The sequence below is a fragment of the Oenanthe melanoleuca genome, chromosome 7 (assembly GCF_029582105.1).
Source record: "Oenanthe melanoleuca isolate GR-GAL-2019-014 chromosome 7, OMel1.0, whole genome shotgun sequence".
In the NCBI taxonomy this organism is placed as follows: Eukaryota; Metazoa; Chordata; class Aves; order Passeriformes; family Muscicapidae; genus Oenanthe; species Oenanthe melanoleuca.
The window spans coordinates 20647271-20663624 of NC_079341.1; the positions used below are offsets into that span (position 1 = coordinate 20647271).

At 38.1% G+C, this 16354-nt stretch overlaps 1 protein-coding gene across 1 annotated transcript in view; it reads left to right on the plus strand.

The window, feature by feature from the left end:
• Positions 1-16125, plus strand: part of DPP4 (dipeptidyl peptidase 4) — a 39539-nt gene extending 23414 nt beyond the window's left edge. The window contains exons 17-26 of the mRNA XM_056495982.1: positions 24-71; positions 539-637; positions 2589-2658; positions 4232-4426; positions 5325-5379; positions 7221-7320; positions 8821-8885; positions 13748-13820; positions 14064-14137; positions 14945-16125. Coding sequence (XP_056351957.1) covers positions 24-71; positions 539-637; positions 2589-2658; positions 4232-4426; positions 5325-5379; positions 7221-7320; positions 8821-8885; positions 13748-13820; positions 14064-14137; positions 14945-15043 — 878 coding nt within the window. The 3' untranslated portion in view covers positions 15044-16125. The remainder of the gene's footprint in view (positions 1-23; positions 72-538; positions 638-2588; positions 2659-4231; positions 4427-5324; positions 5380-7220; positions 7321-8820; positions 8886-13747; positions 13821-14063; positions 14138-14944) is intronic.
• The last annotated feature ends 229 nt before the right edge of the window (positions 16126-16354 follow it).

A 16354-nucleotide genomic window follows, 5' to 3' on the forward strand; every position in this document is an offset into this window, starting at 1 on the left:
AAGGTTTTATGTCCTGTTAACAGGTCCTGGCTTGCCCATGTCTACTCTGCACGAAACCACTGATGATGGAGGTATGGGATTGTCTTCAGTTTATATTGAGCCAGAAAATTGCTCTGTAAACTTATTCTAATTTTGTTCTCATTGCATTGAATAATAATAAAAATGTCAGTTATGGTAAATTTAATTTCAAATAATTACCGGAAGAATAAATTATATAGTTTGACATATCTTTATTCAGAGTTTATATAACATTATTTTACACTGGGCTAGAAAGCAGTAAGTAGTGTATGACTTATCTACTGAATAATTGTTCTGTTTTTCTGAAACAGTATTTAGCTGAAAAAACAGGGGGAAAAGAACTGAAGGAAAACTATACTGTAAACATTGAAACTGAGAGGAAAAATGAAAACTGCAGTAAACTAAAACTGCAATTTAACTTGCCATCATCTCAGGTTTAATATTTAAAGTAGTTCATAATTGAAGCCCTGAGCATTTGAAAAAAGTATGTTTAGTTTTTGAATCTTACTTTGATATTTAGTCCTCAGATACTTGGAAAATAACACTGAACTGGAAAATTCATTGAAAGATATTCAGATGCCTTCAAAAAGAACTCAGACTCTTAGAATAGGTGGATACGGTAAGTTCAAAAATGTCTTTTACCTTTCTCCTCCCATCCCTGCTTTTCACCAAGTGATTCTTCTGCTGAGGAGCATGACAGGACACATGGGTGTTAATGGGAATTCTTGCAGTTATTCAGAACTTAGAGGCAAGATGATTTTTTTGGACATTTCCAAATGTTATTTTCTGAAATCTCAAAATGTTCTTATTTAGAATGTGCTTTTTCCATAGTGTTGTATTTTCATGTTTTCATGATGCAGTGGTTTAACTCCTTTTTCCTTTATAATAAACTTGAAACCAGAAGTCTCTAACAGTGCATTAAATAAACAAGAGAAATGAGGTTGGAGCACAAACTCAAAGCTCTTTAATATTGTTGAATTGAAATTGCATTATAAATTCAAGTAGATCTCTCTGATTTACAGGTGCAAGTCCCCTTGGTTTGTGTTAGCAGATTGGGAGAGTAGAGAAGTTCCGTTACTATGAAAAAGCAGACACAGTCTAAATGAAAAATCTTGAGAAAACATTTGAGCGACATTTCAACGCTATCACCTTTGACTTTGTGTGGAGGATTGAATAGATCAAATAGATTTGCATTGAATAGTCATTCTTAAAAGCACATTCACTTTCCAAGACTGCATAAACCTCAATACAGACCAGACCAAAATGCTAGAAAATGAACTGTTAATGCTTTGTGAGCCCCTCAGAATTTGGGTAGAGAAATTTTCTTGGTGTGCTCATAGGCTGAGCAACATCAGAGAGCCCAGCAGAGTTACCTGTCTAAACTGTTCTTACTCCAGCCTTTGCTACTTGCTTTCTTTTCATGGCAAACTTCCTCCTGGTAAAATGAGCAGATACTCTTAATGGAATTCCATTTTACAAACTGTATTGAGTTAGGTCAGTCATTGCTAACTGTTCTTTTTGATGCCTTCCTTCTTTCACTGTTACCTTATTTATATAATAACTCTCGTTATCTTTGTGTTTTCTGTCTTTTATTTCTGTCACATTTTTACTAGGGCTAAAGATGAAATCTTCCTGGAAAGATGGAGATTTAAAGATGTTCTTCATGCTATCAGTTGTATATTCATATTTTTTTTCATTCCTCTTTGTTCTTATTACTTCATGTCTTCAGGGTAAAAGCTTTTGGGTAAGGGGAATCTATTTTTAATATCAAAAATAGGAGAAGCAAATCCATTTATGTAGTCCTACTTAAAGTTTCAAGTCTGCTCACAAGTCCATGTAGCTTATTAGAGAAGAAATCCAACCCTGTGACTATAGAGTATGCATAAGTTAGAGTTAATATTTTAGTGTCTTCAATTTAGATTGTTTATATTTCAGTGTTCTGATGCCTTGCAAATTTCTATAAGATTTGTACTTTGACTATTACTGCAGTGCAGCCCATCAGCATTGCAGCATCAGTTCTCTTAAAATTCATGAGTGAACAATTGAGCCATTCAGTTTGCAAAACTTACAGGATATGCCTTTAAAATGTTCAGCTTGCAGCCAACTTGAGTAGGATGAACAACATGAATGGAACTGGAATCAATATTGCTTCAAAAATAATAGATACTTGGATATGTTTCTGGGATGCTTTACAAACTGTCAAGCAAAGTCTATCTGTCAGGTTCAAAATAATATAGAATTTCTTTCCTCTGCTGGGAGAGAAATTTTATTTTTGAGCCTGTTTTAGATTTACCACTGTAGAGACATAACAAGTTTCACATGTAAGCTTAGAATAATGTCATGAGACGGCATATTGAGTCCCCAGACTTTATTACTTTCTGTTAATTTAACTGAAAAGCATTTTAAAAAATGACTAGATTAGCTAGGAACTTTTACATGTATATATTAGGACAATGAAACTGCTCTTTAATTTATGGGGGGTGGCTCAAATGTGCTCTGGTATGAATTGTAATGCATGTCAAATAATTTCACTGGAAAGCTGACCTAAGTCAAACTCTTTTCACTTTTAGACCTGTGGTATCAAATGATTCTGCCTCCTGGTTTTGATTCATCAAAGAAGTACCCTCTGCTCCTTGATGTGTAAGTTTTCAATCACATGGCAGTGTTGTGTTAATAATCACTTTCATCTACTTCAAATGTTCTTAATAAGGAAACACAAAACTGGCATGTGTTCTAATTATTACTTGAAGTAGTTTTAAGATGGAATGAAAAATCAGGGTTTATCCCAGTTCGTGGTGGATTCTGGTGCCCTAAGATGATGTAATGCTTAATGAGCACATACCCTGGCAGTGGCACTGAGGCAGATACATTCTGTGTGATTTACCAGCCAGGACGTTCGTGTTCGCTTACCTCCTCCTCTGCTCGTGATGTTCCTTAGGAGTAATCTTTGATGAAATCACATTCGAGAGTGAAACCTTGCATAAGCCTTATATTCTAAAGCTGAAGTAGTGTGTGTGACATTGCATTTTTTCTGTGATATTTGACTGTCAGTCAGTGTTGACTAATGTCATCATGACAAACGTAGTCAGGAGTGCATTTGCTGTGGCTTTTTTCATAAATACAAGCCCATGAGCCTGTGCTGATCGATGTGGTCTTCCTCAGGCACTTATGTTCATCCTGGTAGGTGTTCTTCTAAATGTGAACTACTGAATTTTAGCTCTGCCTTAATATAAAAATGTTAAATTATTCCTTTTTTACAAAAAGGGACTCTATGAGGGATCTGGCTGTTAGCTGTTAGATACATCTTTATATAAAGCGATTTGGTAGCACTTTTTGATGTGCCTATTGAACGTTTTAATTAGCAGCCAGTGCTATTGGCTTCTTAAGACTTGTTTAGATTATGATACTATTTTTATTGACTTACCTGGACATAGTCAGGATCATCTCGGGTTAACAGTGGTCTTAATATCAGAAATTACTTTGGAAGTATAGGGATCCATAGCTTGAATTAAGTTCCCAGGACCTTTTTCTGTGCTTTTAAAACTGATAAAAGTGCACTGTAGAGCCATAGGAGCCATTCTTCTATTTCTTACTCTGTTGAACAGTGGCTAGTTAAGTGCACTGCACAGAATTTTACCATCAAGGCACTCAGAGTATAATTTCATAGTGACCAAGTGCTTCTGAAATATTTTAAAGTAAAAAGTTAAAATTGTAGTTTTGCTTCATTTTTCTCTGCATAAGAAATAGCTCAGACTGATGAGACACTGAAAATGCAGAAAATGGTGTTTTTCATTTTTCCAGTTGAAGCCTATTTATTGGTTTCAGACTTAAATGAAATAAATCATGGGTGAATGGAACAGAAACAGTTAGAGAACACTTTGAAACTCAGGTGACTAGATATGCCAAAACAAAAGAAAACCTGTCTTGGACTTCTGCTTAAAGTCAAAATAATGAAGGTATCTTCTTAGAGCAAAAAGGAGTAAAACAAAAAAAAAAAATCTAGGCTGCTTTCTTGATTAACAGCTGAAGTTTTAAATAAGGATATTGCTTATAGTGGGACCTTGCAGTCAGTCAGTGATGCTTTTCCACTGTTTAATTTGAAAGTTTCTCCTGTTTTAGAGGCCAACATTGTCAGCAATAGTTATATTTCAAATGCTTGATGTGAGAACATGTGGAGAGTAAATGGCTGGATTTTGTGACGTTTTTTCCCTAGGTATGCAGGGCCTTGTAGTCAGAAAGTAGACCAAGTCTTCCGGATGAGCTGGGCCACGTACCTGGCGAGCACGGAGCAGATCATCGTGGCCAGCTTCGACGGCAGGGGCAGCGGCTACCAGGGGGATGCAATCATGCATGCAATAAACAGGAGGCTGGGAACATATGAAGTGGAAGATCAGATAGAAGCAGCCAGGTGAGCTACAGGGAAAGGTCAACACCTGCTCCTTCTTTTACATGCTTATCGTGTAGGGGAAAAAAAAAAGGTTTCAAATCATCATCTTGAAAATTTTGGCAAAAAAAACTGCATTCTGCTTAATTTTGTACACTGAAGTGTGTCATTTATAGGCAAACCATCATTTTATGGTTGAAAAGAGAGGAGAGAGCTAATGCTGTAATACCAATTAACCATATCCCTGATTTTATGGAGAAAATTTTATAGAGATTATATGTGTCATATTAGTGGAGGAACACGCTAGCAAGGAACTTGGAGATGGAAGTTTTACTTCAAGCTTTTTGCAAATTTTTGTTGTCACAGAAGTATGAGAAATACTCAGCCTTTAAATCATAATTAATGTTTGTCATTTGGTTTATGCTTGTAGAAACTCACTAAAACAAACAATCCCAGTACGGATCTCTCAGAATTGCAATGAAGTGATCTTACAGGGCTTTTTTACGTGGGAATTTAAAACATTACGGAGTTTAAACAAATAGAATTTGACAATCTTCTTGATTTTTTTTTTTTAATGGTGACTGTATTTATATATATTTGTCTGTTCCTTACTGCTTCAATTTTATTTTTGTGCATTTTTTTAAAAAAGACAAGGCAGGTAGTAAAATCTAACCTAATACAACACAAATGTCAGTGAGTGTGGGTTGAGGGGTTTCAAAGTGTCATATGCACAGATGTTTTTCTAAATTTCCTAAAACACACGTGCCTGAATTATTATGTTTTCATGTACAGTCACTATGATGAAGTGGAAAATGCTTGTTTGTACAATTGAAAGAGGCAGACTTGATAAGAAATAGGCACGTCTGTAGAAAGGCAGATACTTGCAGTTTGTTAAGTGTTTAATTATTCTGTTTGCTTTCAGAAAATTTTCTGAAATGAGCTTTGTTGATAAGAACAGAATAGCTATTTGGGGTTGGGTAAGTACTCAAATAATTTTGGTGGGAATACTATTTAATTTTAACAACTATTTGTTGTGCTGCCATGTGTGTGAGATCCTGTAGTGATTCATGTGAGACACCTCTGGGGTCACAGCACAATCCAGTACTTGAACTGATGAAGTTCATGTTAAAAGTATGTTTATACACTGGCCTTTTGCAATCATTCAGGAGCCTTGGTAAGAGAAATTAGGACTATTGGAGGGATTTAAAACCAATTTAAATGGATGTGTTCCTGTGTACAGTACCTATACTAAAAAGGAAAAAAAAATTCCAAGTATGTATTCAATAGTATTTCTTCAGTTGGATGACTGATTTTAAAAAATGTATGAAATTACATTTGAGCCAGCTGTGTGGGATGGTTATGGTGGTATTTGCAACCAGAGGCTAGATTTCACTAACTTGACGCATCTTTAAAACCTGGCACAGTAGATGGAAATATCTAGTAGTTTAATAGCATATACATGCCCCCTCAGCTACAAAGCTAAATGTGTACATAGGGTTAGTGATTCCAGTGCTGAATTGTAAACTGAAATTTGGCCACCACAGGTGGCAGGCACCAATGAATAAATTGCTTGATGGCAATATGGTGTCTTTAATAGCTTTTCTTCTGGAGATAAATACCTCTGTTATGTGAAGTCATATGTAATGATATTAACTGTAGCGAAAGGAAAATTCCTCCTGCAGAAATTGATGATTTGATGCAATCCCATCTTAAGTCCTTATGACCCTCAGTATGAGTAGTACAAGAGCATTCCTCTTTGGAGCTACATTGGGATTATGCATCCTGGACATTGAACCTGTGGGCAAACGATTTTTTTTATCTCTTGAGGTTTTAGATTGTCAGCCTCTCATTGTTAGCCTGTCACTATGTACATGAATTTTGTTTGCCATACATTCAGCAGTAATATCTTTACTGTGGCCAGGTTTGGCATTTATACAGTATTTAATTACTAAGAGCATGTGTTACCTTGCTAATCTCATTGGAACAACCTAGGAATTGAAGTTGGAGCAAACATTTCAGGACTTTGAAATAAGATGCAATTCTCTTTGCCTCTAATCTGGTTTTAAAACAGGAATGAGATTCAAAAATAGCTCTTGTTTTTGAATGTGGGTGGGCACATTTTCCTAAATAACCCATTCAAACTCTTGTGAGGGCAGTCATTTGGGCGGTTGGTGACAGTGTTTAGGTATCTTGCTGCCTGGATGCTCAAGTGTGTCAGATATTTACTCATCTGTGTATCAGGCTAGACTGTGAGTAAATTTTCTGTGTGTAGCAAGGAGTGTGTTGTTGCACAGTTCCTCCCACAGACTCAGCAGATCCTTCGCTCCCCAGTCACAGTCTTGCTCCTGACACTTTGGGGGAGAGTTAGGGAGCGAGCTACCATAGGCCTGCTCCAAGGGAGCTGTAAATTTTTGGATGCCCTGTTGCAACTACTCATCAGGCACACTGTGGGCCAGAGCTCTGCTTCCACCCACTCCCCCAGCACGGGAAGGGACACAGCGGTGCAGCAGTGTCTTGTTTCCTGTCTTTGCTGCTGCCTACGGTGCTGCCAGGCAGAGTCATCCTCAGCTGAGTCACAGTTGGGCAGCGTTTGCGCCCTTTTTCCCCACCGAGTTCTCATTCATCAGCGCCACAGCTGCCATGCGCTGTTTGGTGCCTGCTTCCCCGGCGGAGCCGGCTGGCTGAGGTCTGACCCAAATTCAGAATGGAGTTCATTAATATGAAAAATGCTGAGCCTATAAATGCCTGATGAACTGTGTAGCAGATGGGCCCCATCCTTTCCCTTCCGACTAAAATAACAGCAATGTTTTCTTCTCAGTCTTATGGGGGATATGTGACCTCCATGGTGCTTGGCTCCGGGAGCGGCGTGTTCAAGTGTGGAATAGCGGTTGCCCCCGTGTCACGCTGGCAATATTATGGTATGTGAGGTCTTCCTCGTTACAAGGATTCCCATATGTCTTCAGTGCACACGCTGCAAAGTGTGGATTCGTGGCGCAGAGCTTTTGATTATCTACTAGATGCCACGTAAATGCCACTTGGTCTGTGTTTATGAACTCGTGGCCACTGCATTTTGTAATTAAAACAATTCGCTAAATATTATTTCCCATTTTTAAAAGTCAGATCCCTAACTTCAGATAGTCTCTTTAACCATTAATGCAGGCTAAATCATTGTAATGTTATTAGTACTGCTGTAATTGTCTGTGTTTGCTTTGAAACCGGTATTGTATGTCAGAAATCCATCACAATCAAACTTTTGTGTCTTCAAAATGAAACTTCACTTATAAGAATGAACTGTGAGGATTAACCTTGAACTTCTAATTTACTTTCTCAAAGTAACAGAATAGGATTTGAATTGCCTTAGGTTGGTTGGTCAGGGGTTTTTTTAGCATGTAAAATTTGGATTTTATAAATCTAATTCATCTTGAGAATAGCTTGATGTGAGAAAAACCTGATCAAGTGGACAAGTCACTACATGCTGCAAGCCTGTAGAGCATAAGGTTTCAAGTAGTTGCATGAGGCTAGAAATGCAGTTATAGGGGCCCTCCTCCCAGATTAAAAAAATTATGTAAAGTTATAAATAAGTGCTGGTACAATCTGAACACATTTTAACATTTTCCTCATTTTTATTTGTCCAAAAACATTCAAGGGAAAGCTTTTCCTGGCAAACCTCTGCTAAATAAGGCATAACTTATCATTCTGCAAGTAGCACAGAGGCTGTATAATAGCTAATTCAGCAGATCAGATCATACTGCCAGGCAGTAGCAGTAAGCTGTTGGGGACATAGCAGCATCTTCGTAATATTTTGGACATGAATATTACCATATGACAGGAAATATTTTTTTAATGATCAAGATATCAAAAATTCCACTTTTAGATTATTAAATGAAGGATGATGGAGGCATGCATATTCAGCATAAAGAAACCTCTAGTGCAACAACTCTGAGAAGTCAAATGGACATTAGAATATGGCAGCAGAGCATTAATTTGTATGACTGAAAGCAGCAAATCTGCAAATGGAAAAATGGGAAAAAATATGTGGAAAATAATTTTTTTTCAGTCAAGCTGAATCCTAATATACTACTACATATTTTGGTAGTAAACATTTAGATAAAATATGTAAGGTTTTTTTCAGATGGTAGTTATTTACTGCAACATTTTCAGTAATTTTTTTAGGATTACTGAAAGAATAACAATAAGGAAACACTGACACAAAGTACTATATTAATATTCAGCATTCAGGTGTCCATGGCAACAAGAAGATTAACTATTCTGAATAACGATGGTTACCTACGCCCCTCATTGTGGAAAACCTGATTTCCAGTATGCATTGTTGCTGCTTGTATCAATGGGTAAAATTGATGGCAGAGAGACTGAAAATTAAGTAGCAGATTCTAATTTTGGGATTTTTTAAATTTCAGATTCAATATACACAGAGCGATACATGGGCCTTCCTACAGAAAATGATAATCTGAAGAACTATAATGTAAGAAAGAAATAGCTTTATTTCATTTTTTAATGTTGCTTCATTTCTAAACTGTTGTATTGTTCTTTAAACAGTTTAGTTCTTTCCCTGTGGGGAGATATAAGTTGGTTTCTTCTTTCCTGCTAGAACTGTTGTGTTGTGCTGTTAGAGGCTGTAGCTTCACATGTTCGGATTTGCACAAGGCAGCTTCTTCTTGGTGAATGATGGTGGGGTTTCTGTTGTTTGTTTGGTGTGTTGGTGCTTTGGGTTTTGGGGTTTTTTTTGTTCAGTTCCATTTGACTACTTTGCAGACTGTAAACATCTGTATAAACTTCTATTTTAACCACCAAGAAGCAAATTTGTTTTAAAATTTATATGTTCGTGAGCAAAGTATGCTTTATCTTAAACATATCTCACAAAAAATAATGTACTCCCATTCTTTCTGAATTTTTTTTTAATGGGCATTGTGTGAACTTCCCTGATTTAGGAATCTGCAAGTTTTTTCCAGGGAAAGCAAAATCTCCTCAATAGTAGAACACTTTGACAGGTAGGCAAATCTGTCTGTACTGTGATCATATCAAATTGCAGACCAACTGAGAGCCAGCAGTATCAGAACTGAAATGTTGGCCCAATCTCCATAAACACAGGGTGTTTAAAGTTTGTTCTAATATGACCAATGTTTACACAGAAGTGAGGGAATTTCCACGTGTCCTACAGAAAGAAAATTGCATCTAGATTGTTCATGCTTGTTACAGCATGATTTATCAATTGTTTGACTTTCTCTTCCATGTGCCAGATGATTTTTGTTATCTCAAAGGCTTTTCAAAGGCACAGATAGCTGGACATAGGGCAGAACAGCCAAACTTTGTGTTAGGTTTTGTTAGCTTCAGGCCTGAATGAAAATACAGTGGTTATGGGAGAACTGTGAGGAATCTGAGGGATTCTTTGTGGCCTGGTTATTGCAGTGTTTCACAGAAGAGTCCAGCCATGGTGATGCTGATGTTAGAGCAGGAGATAGAGCATTCTCTGTGTTTGGGTTGGTAAGCAGGGTAGAAGACAGTTTAGCACTGGTTGTCTGCTTTTAAAAAGTGTCATGGGTAGAAAAAAGGGTGAGGGTTGTTGCATTGATTAGAAGTATGATAAAACATAAAAGTGCATAGATATATGTACTGAAACATGTGGTTTGACATAAATTTGCAGTACTCTAGTGTTGTCAACTGCTACATGAGATGTTCTTGTCAAGAGTGGGGATGGTGGTAGTAACTTCTGGACAGCTTGGTGCTGTGTCTGTGTCTCCCTCCTCTAACACTGAGCTACTGTGCCCAGCAGGCACTGACCAGCAGCCTGCAGCCGCCTGCCTGCCTTTCTCCAAATGTGTTTCTTGAAGGCAGTGGGAACAGTAGGAGGTCTGCGAGGTAGCAGTGTAAATACGAGTTACTGTCGCTGTGCAGAACGAACGTTAACGCTCTGGGTGCACAAAGTCACTCACCAGCTTCACGGCACAGATGGCAACAGAGGACTGTTTAATCCTTTCAAGCCAGGAGTCGGATTTTCTTGGCACGGTATCCATTGCTGGCAATGGCCACGTTGAAACTGCCAGTACCAAAGAGCTAAAGGTTTCAAATGTGTTACTCAGAGGACTAATTGGGGAGAATGGTGGCTAGATGGAGGAGGAGTAATTGCCTAGATCAGATTGTCACACTTCGCTGCTGCTCCTGGAGAAAGGAAAAGGCAACTTAAATCCTCATCTGTTGTTAAAAGCTCCAAATAATATAGTACTTGGACTTGACTTTTAACCTAGAGGGTGGGGTGGCTTGAGCAGTGAGTTTGTTATTCTTCATGTAACCTCAGTGAAAGCGTTGTGGGATTTTGTTATTGCTGAAGACCCTTACTGACTTCAGCCCAGTATGTTCCTGGCTTACAGCCCCTTTGTTCCATGTCCCAGTCCTAATATCCAGGTTCCTGGCCCCTTGACATTGAGCTGTGTGCTAAAATGAATGTTTTTTGAGGTGAATGCAGAATCTGTACTGAAAGCTACTACATACAGCTGAAGCTGTTAAAGCTTGCACTGCTAACTCTGTGCTGTCAGGTTTGTGTGCTGCATCATATATTCTCTATCCTACTGCATTGCTGTAAAGCTGGCACAAAAAGTGAAAAGTTGCATAAACTGTAGTATGCATCCTGATTTAAAAGAAATGAGATGGTGTACACAACTGCTTAGAGAAGATGAGCACTGCTAGGCACAGTCCTAACATGTAGAGTATTATTAGTGGCTGAACATATAGACTCAAGAAACTACTTTTGGTAAGAGGGGTACATCCTATCCTACCTTTGTATTACTGTGACATTAGGTTTTAGATTTATTGAAGGTGGAAGATCTGAGATGTTAAACATTGTTTGTCAGGAGTCAAGTCTGAGGGAGAACTCACACTACTAAGTGGGCTAATTAGGGATGTTCAGTGTCTTTTAAGGTAAACTATTAAAAATGAGAGCTTTGTGAAAGAGAGGAGCAAGCATGGGTGGTGCTCCTAATACAATCCTAGGCTGGATGGCAGAGAGTCTGGCAGCCTGGAAAAAACATCCCTGATGCAAAAGAGTTGAGACTGAATCAGGGCAGAGCTCTGGAGGTCAGACGCAGTAGCCATGTAAAGCATACCGAAGAGACTGTTCAACTTGTGAGAACATTATTTTGCAGTTCACTCTGAATTTGATATGCTTTTGGCAAGTGTTTAAAACAGTCATAGATTTGGCAATCTTCTTCTAGCAGATTTGAAATGTTCAGTCCTTAAGAACTGCTGCATCATTAGGTTATGCAAAACAGGGTACAATTTTGTAAATATGCCATCTTGTACTGATTTGACATTTGTTCTATTATCTGAGAATATGCTAAAGGGAGAGAGACCTTCAGTTTCAGCCAAACCTTAACTTGTTTGTGGAGTGCTGATAAAATGTTGACTGCTGTGTGATCTTTAGAAAAGCCAGTTACACTCAGCAGGGCCTAATTCTCAGTACTTGTGCACATTACCTTTTCAGAGCCTTTGTCCCAGCAGTGTAACTATAAAACAGAAGTGGTAAATAAAATTGCATTTTTTTGCTGTTGACTTAAGGTTTGTTCAGCTTCTGTTGCTTTGTTGTCTAACTGTGCCTAACTTGAGAGTGCTCCCTAACTTGAAACCTTCTTTAAGGACACAAAGGTACCGTGTCCTTAAAGCAAATTTTAGGGAAGGAAGTCTTCATGTTGTGTGTGAGTACAGCAAGTGAAGTTTTACCAGTGATGAAAAATATAGAGAAAGTATCTCATATGCTTCTTCTTTCTTCTTTCCCTGGTCACTTGTGGAAAACCGTTTACTTAAAGGATACTGGTTGGTTTGGGGTTTTTTTTTTTGTTGTTGTTGTTGTTGTTGGGGGTTTTTTGTCTTTAATCTTACTGGGCCATTTTTTTTCTCTTTTTTTTTTTTGGTCAGCTGGTTTACCAGCGCTTCTCAGTGCATCAAAGTGCTCTCTCCATATATTGGCACTCACAGATAAATGCTCTTCCTCCAGAATACCAAATCATCTAAATGGAAGATGTCATGCTTCCACTGTTGGTGGATTTCCATATACTGGGTTTCTGGTGCTCTCTAGCCCTTGACTATCAAAAGAGGGCAACTGCAGTGGTACAGACTGGAGGGTGAGGGTTTTTTGCCCTGTCTGCTGAACTTGGTTTTTAGATTTCATTGAATACATAAAAAGAACTTGTTCCATGTATGGAAGGGATCTGGTACACTATTCTGCCATGACAAAAGGAATTTAATATTTGTACTTGCTTTAAAAATTCATGAGTGTATGTACAAGAAACATAAGGAAATTAGAGCACTTCTGTGTCTCAGTAGTATAATGTATTTGACCTTTTTGGGGTACTAAATGCAAATCCTTGTGCGAGGATACAGTCTTAGTACAAAATGGGGGAGAAAAAAAGTAAATCACTAAATTCTTCTGTTCATAATTTTTAGTGGTTTTTTTCTTGCCAGATTAACTGGTTGTCTTATCAAGCCTAAAATGTCTTGTCCCTGTTGTTCCTTTTCTTCCTCTGCTCATGGCAGTTTACCATCCTGTTCCCTTTCCTTGCCCAAATTAAAAATCTTATTTGCAATCCTTACTGTCTTCATTCTTTACTCACAGTAGCAAGTCAGGTGGGCTAGAATGTTCTTGGGAATATCTTGTTACTATGTTTTAAATTCCTTGGTTTATAGTAGTTGCTGAATATTTCATCTTTTCATCACTGTATTGTGTTTCCATTCCTAAAATGGAGCTTGACTTCTGCTTAGAGATTTGGTCTAGTGATTTTCATTCAGGCATTTCTGTTTCATATTTGGAGAGCACATTTTTCTAAACTTCTGGTTACCCAGTTTTACTGGAGACTGAGGCATTTTAGCTCTGGTGCCTTACCTGCAGGTGAACCTTGTAGAGGGGAAGATAACGTGTGTAGCCTCTGCAAGATCTACTCCTTGCTCTCACAGGGTGCACTGTTGCCATGGCAACATTTTTTTTTAACTTGTCTGCAGTCACGCAGGAAACCTATGGCACACGGTGTGCTGCAGGCTACCAGCACACTGGCCATGCACTGAATACCTCACTCCAGAGCTCTTCCCCCTGCAGCCGCCTGCTCCTCTGCAGCCATAACCTTGGTAACAGCTGCAGGTGGGTGTGGAGTGGTTGGAGTGTCAGCACCCAGCCCCTGGATGTGTGACCCTGTCCCATGGCAGTTCAGAGGGGGGTAAGCAGGGCTGTGCTTGGTTTTGGCTGAAGGATCCCAGACAGTGTCAACACGAATCAAAGTCAGTCGGTAGCAAGTCATATCCTAACAAATAGCACCTTTTTTCTTTTTTTTCCTTTAATTTCAGAGTTCAACAGTAATGGCCAGAGCTGAAAAATTCAAGGAAGTTGAGTATCTCCTTATTCATGGAACAGCAGATGGTGAGTTGCAGTTAATTAGACATTTTAGTATTACAGACAGGTTCGCAATTCTACTACTGACAAAACAAAAGCATGAAGGGGCAAGGCTGTTACATTTGCATCAATAAAATAATACTGCTTTTTGCAACTAATCTGTGTTTCAGTCAGCAGTGCTGGGGAGTCTAGTGTGTTCATGGCTTTGATTTTCCCCCAGAGTATTACAGAAGCAGTTTTTGTTTACCTTTTTCCTCTTCCACTTTTCAGATAATGTTCACTTTCAGCAAGCAGCACAGATTTCCAAAGCTCTTGTTGATGCTGAAGTGGATTTTCAGGCAATGGTATGGTTCGGTTTTGTTTATCATTATACAAATGAGAATAATAACACAAGCTCCCTGTGGTGATGTATAAATTCCTTGCATTCTTAAATGAAAGTTCATATAGTTGCATTTTGTGTTCAGTAACTGAAATGTGAACATAAAGCATCTATTTCATTTCTGCACAAGCAAAACTAAAGCAACGCCATCTCATATTCGACCCTTTTTACCTAATCTTTCATTTTTGTAAATTTTTTGTGTTCTTAGACAAACAGCCAGTCCTAACCTTTGCATATACCCAAGTGCAATGAGTAGTGTCTTACAGATAGGACGAAAGTTTAGCTTCAGCAAAATCCCAAATACCCTCTCCATCATATCTGGTGTTTATTGAATTTGCAAGAGAAGCAGTTCTTTGCCTTTTCTTATGTTGTACATGGAAGTTCTCAGACTAAGGTGCAAGCTCTTCCTTTCCTACATTCTCTCAGCCCTTGGGGAGCAGTGCTAAAAAGGATGATGTATAGAAGGAGGCCAAGTGCATGGCTTTGCAAACTTGAAGGACATACAAAGGGAGGTCAGGCACCAACAGCTGAATCTACCCTCCATGTGGACAAGCCACATGTTGTTTTTATGCTGAAGAGCATATCCCACATGCAAAGAAGGGACTAAAGTGTCATGGCAGCTTCCTGCCCCATCATGTCTTTGCCTCCATGCTGAAAGCCTCATGCTATGATTATTTCAAATGGCTGCACAGTTTTTTGTGTCTGTCATGTTTGATTTGTATCATTTAGATGTATCTGCAACTAACATTCTCTGTATTTCTCTCTCACACAGTGGTACACTGACAAAGACCATTCCATCTCCGGTCAAGCACATAAGCATATTTATACCCATATGAGCCACTTCATAAAGCAGTGCTTCTCACTGCACTAGCACCAGCATTTTCCTTGTTAGATGGTACTTCTCCAGAAAACTCTCAAGGATAATGTACTCTGAGCCAGTATAAATCAAGATGAGACAAGAGTCAGCTCTTGGGATATCGGTGTACACAATGAAATACTAATCTTTACAATGGTTCCTGTTGCCAAGCAACTATTGCATTTTTATTGATTGTATTTAATCAGGTCTTATCACCAGAATGATGTTGCAGACTTCTAGGAAGCATGGTACTTGCTTGAGTAATTACCTTTTGATATTTCAGTCTAAAAGAGACACAATCCTCCTTTGTATATCAGGGTAACAAATTATAAAAGTGCCACGTGGTGATCACTTGCAGAATAAAAATATAATAATATTTCTATCAAAAATGAAATGAACGCTGGGGTAATTTCTGTGAAAATAATGAAGAAACATTTTTGCAGAAATGTGTAAGGCTTGATAATTACTATTTTAGGATTGGTATCAGGAATACTACAATGTTAATATGTGCAGAAGGAAACACTTTATACTGCAGTTCCTGAAGTGAGTGTGTTTTCTCTGCAATCTCTTGTATTACAGTTCTACAACTGTTCAAGGCAAGCACGTAACCAGCTTTCACCAAAGATTTGAATGATACCTAATCAAACCAATGGCCCTGAATTTCTTTGTGTGCTATTATATATAATACTGTGATTTTTTTGCTTATTTTTATAGTAAAAACAGCTGCTACTCTGGGAATCTACACTGCAAAATCTCCTCTGGGAAGTCAACAAGACCCCCATTTTTTAATGTAGAAGTTGCTCATGTACTGATGAATAGGAAGTGGTTCTTACTCTCAAAAATAAAGTATTACAATGTGAACTAGCAGTCACTTAAATCAAGGCCTGGGCTGTCACTCTCCTGTGAACATGCTCTTTGGCAAAACTGCTTTTCCTTACAGCTGATCAATAAATGGCTGCTTTCTTTACAGCACTCCAGGTAGGGTTCTCCATCTAATCTGAGGATTAGTTTTCTCAATTTTCTCATACAAAAAAATGCAATCCACTTGTACTAAAAATTGTGCTGTTTTAAAATAATAAATATATTAATTTATGAAAGGAGGTGTAGTCCATATCATTGAAAATTTTGCTTCAGAAAAAGAGCTTTAGAATTTTTTTTAAATCACCATTAATTTTGAGGATAACTTAGAGTGAAGCTTCTGATTTGTGTAATGGTATCATGTAATGGAGTGTGACAAGATTATCTAACACTTAGCTTCTTGATATTACATGCCAGCATCTGATTATGTCTGTATTGTGGATTATTAGTGACATTAGGTGTGAATGA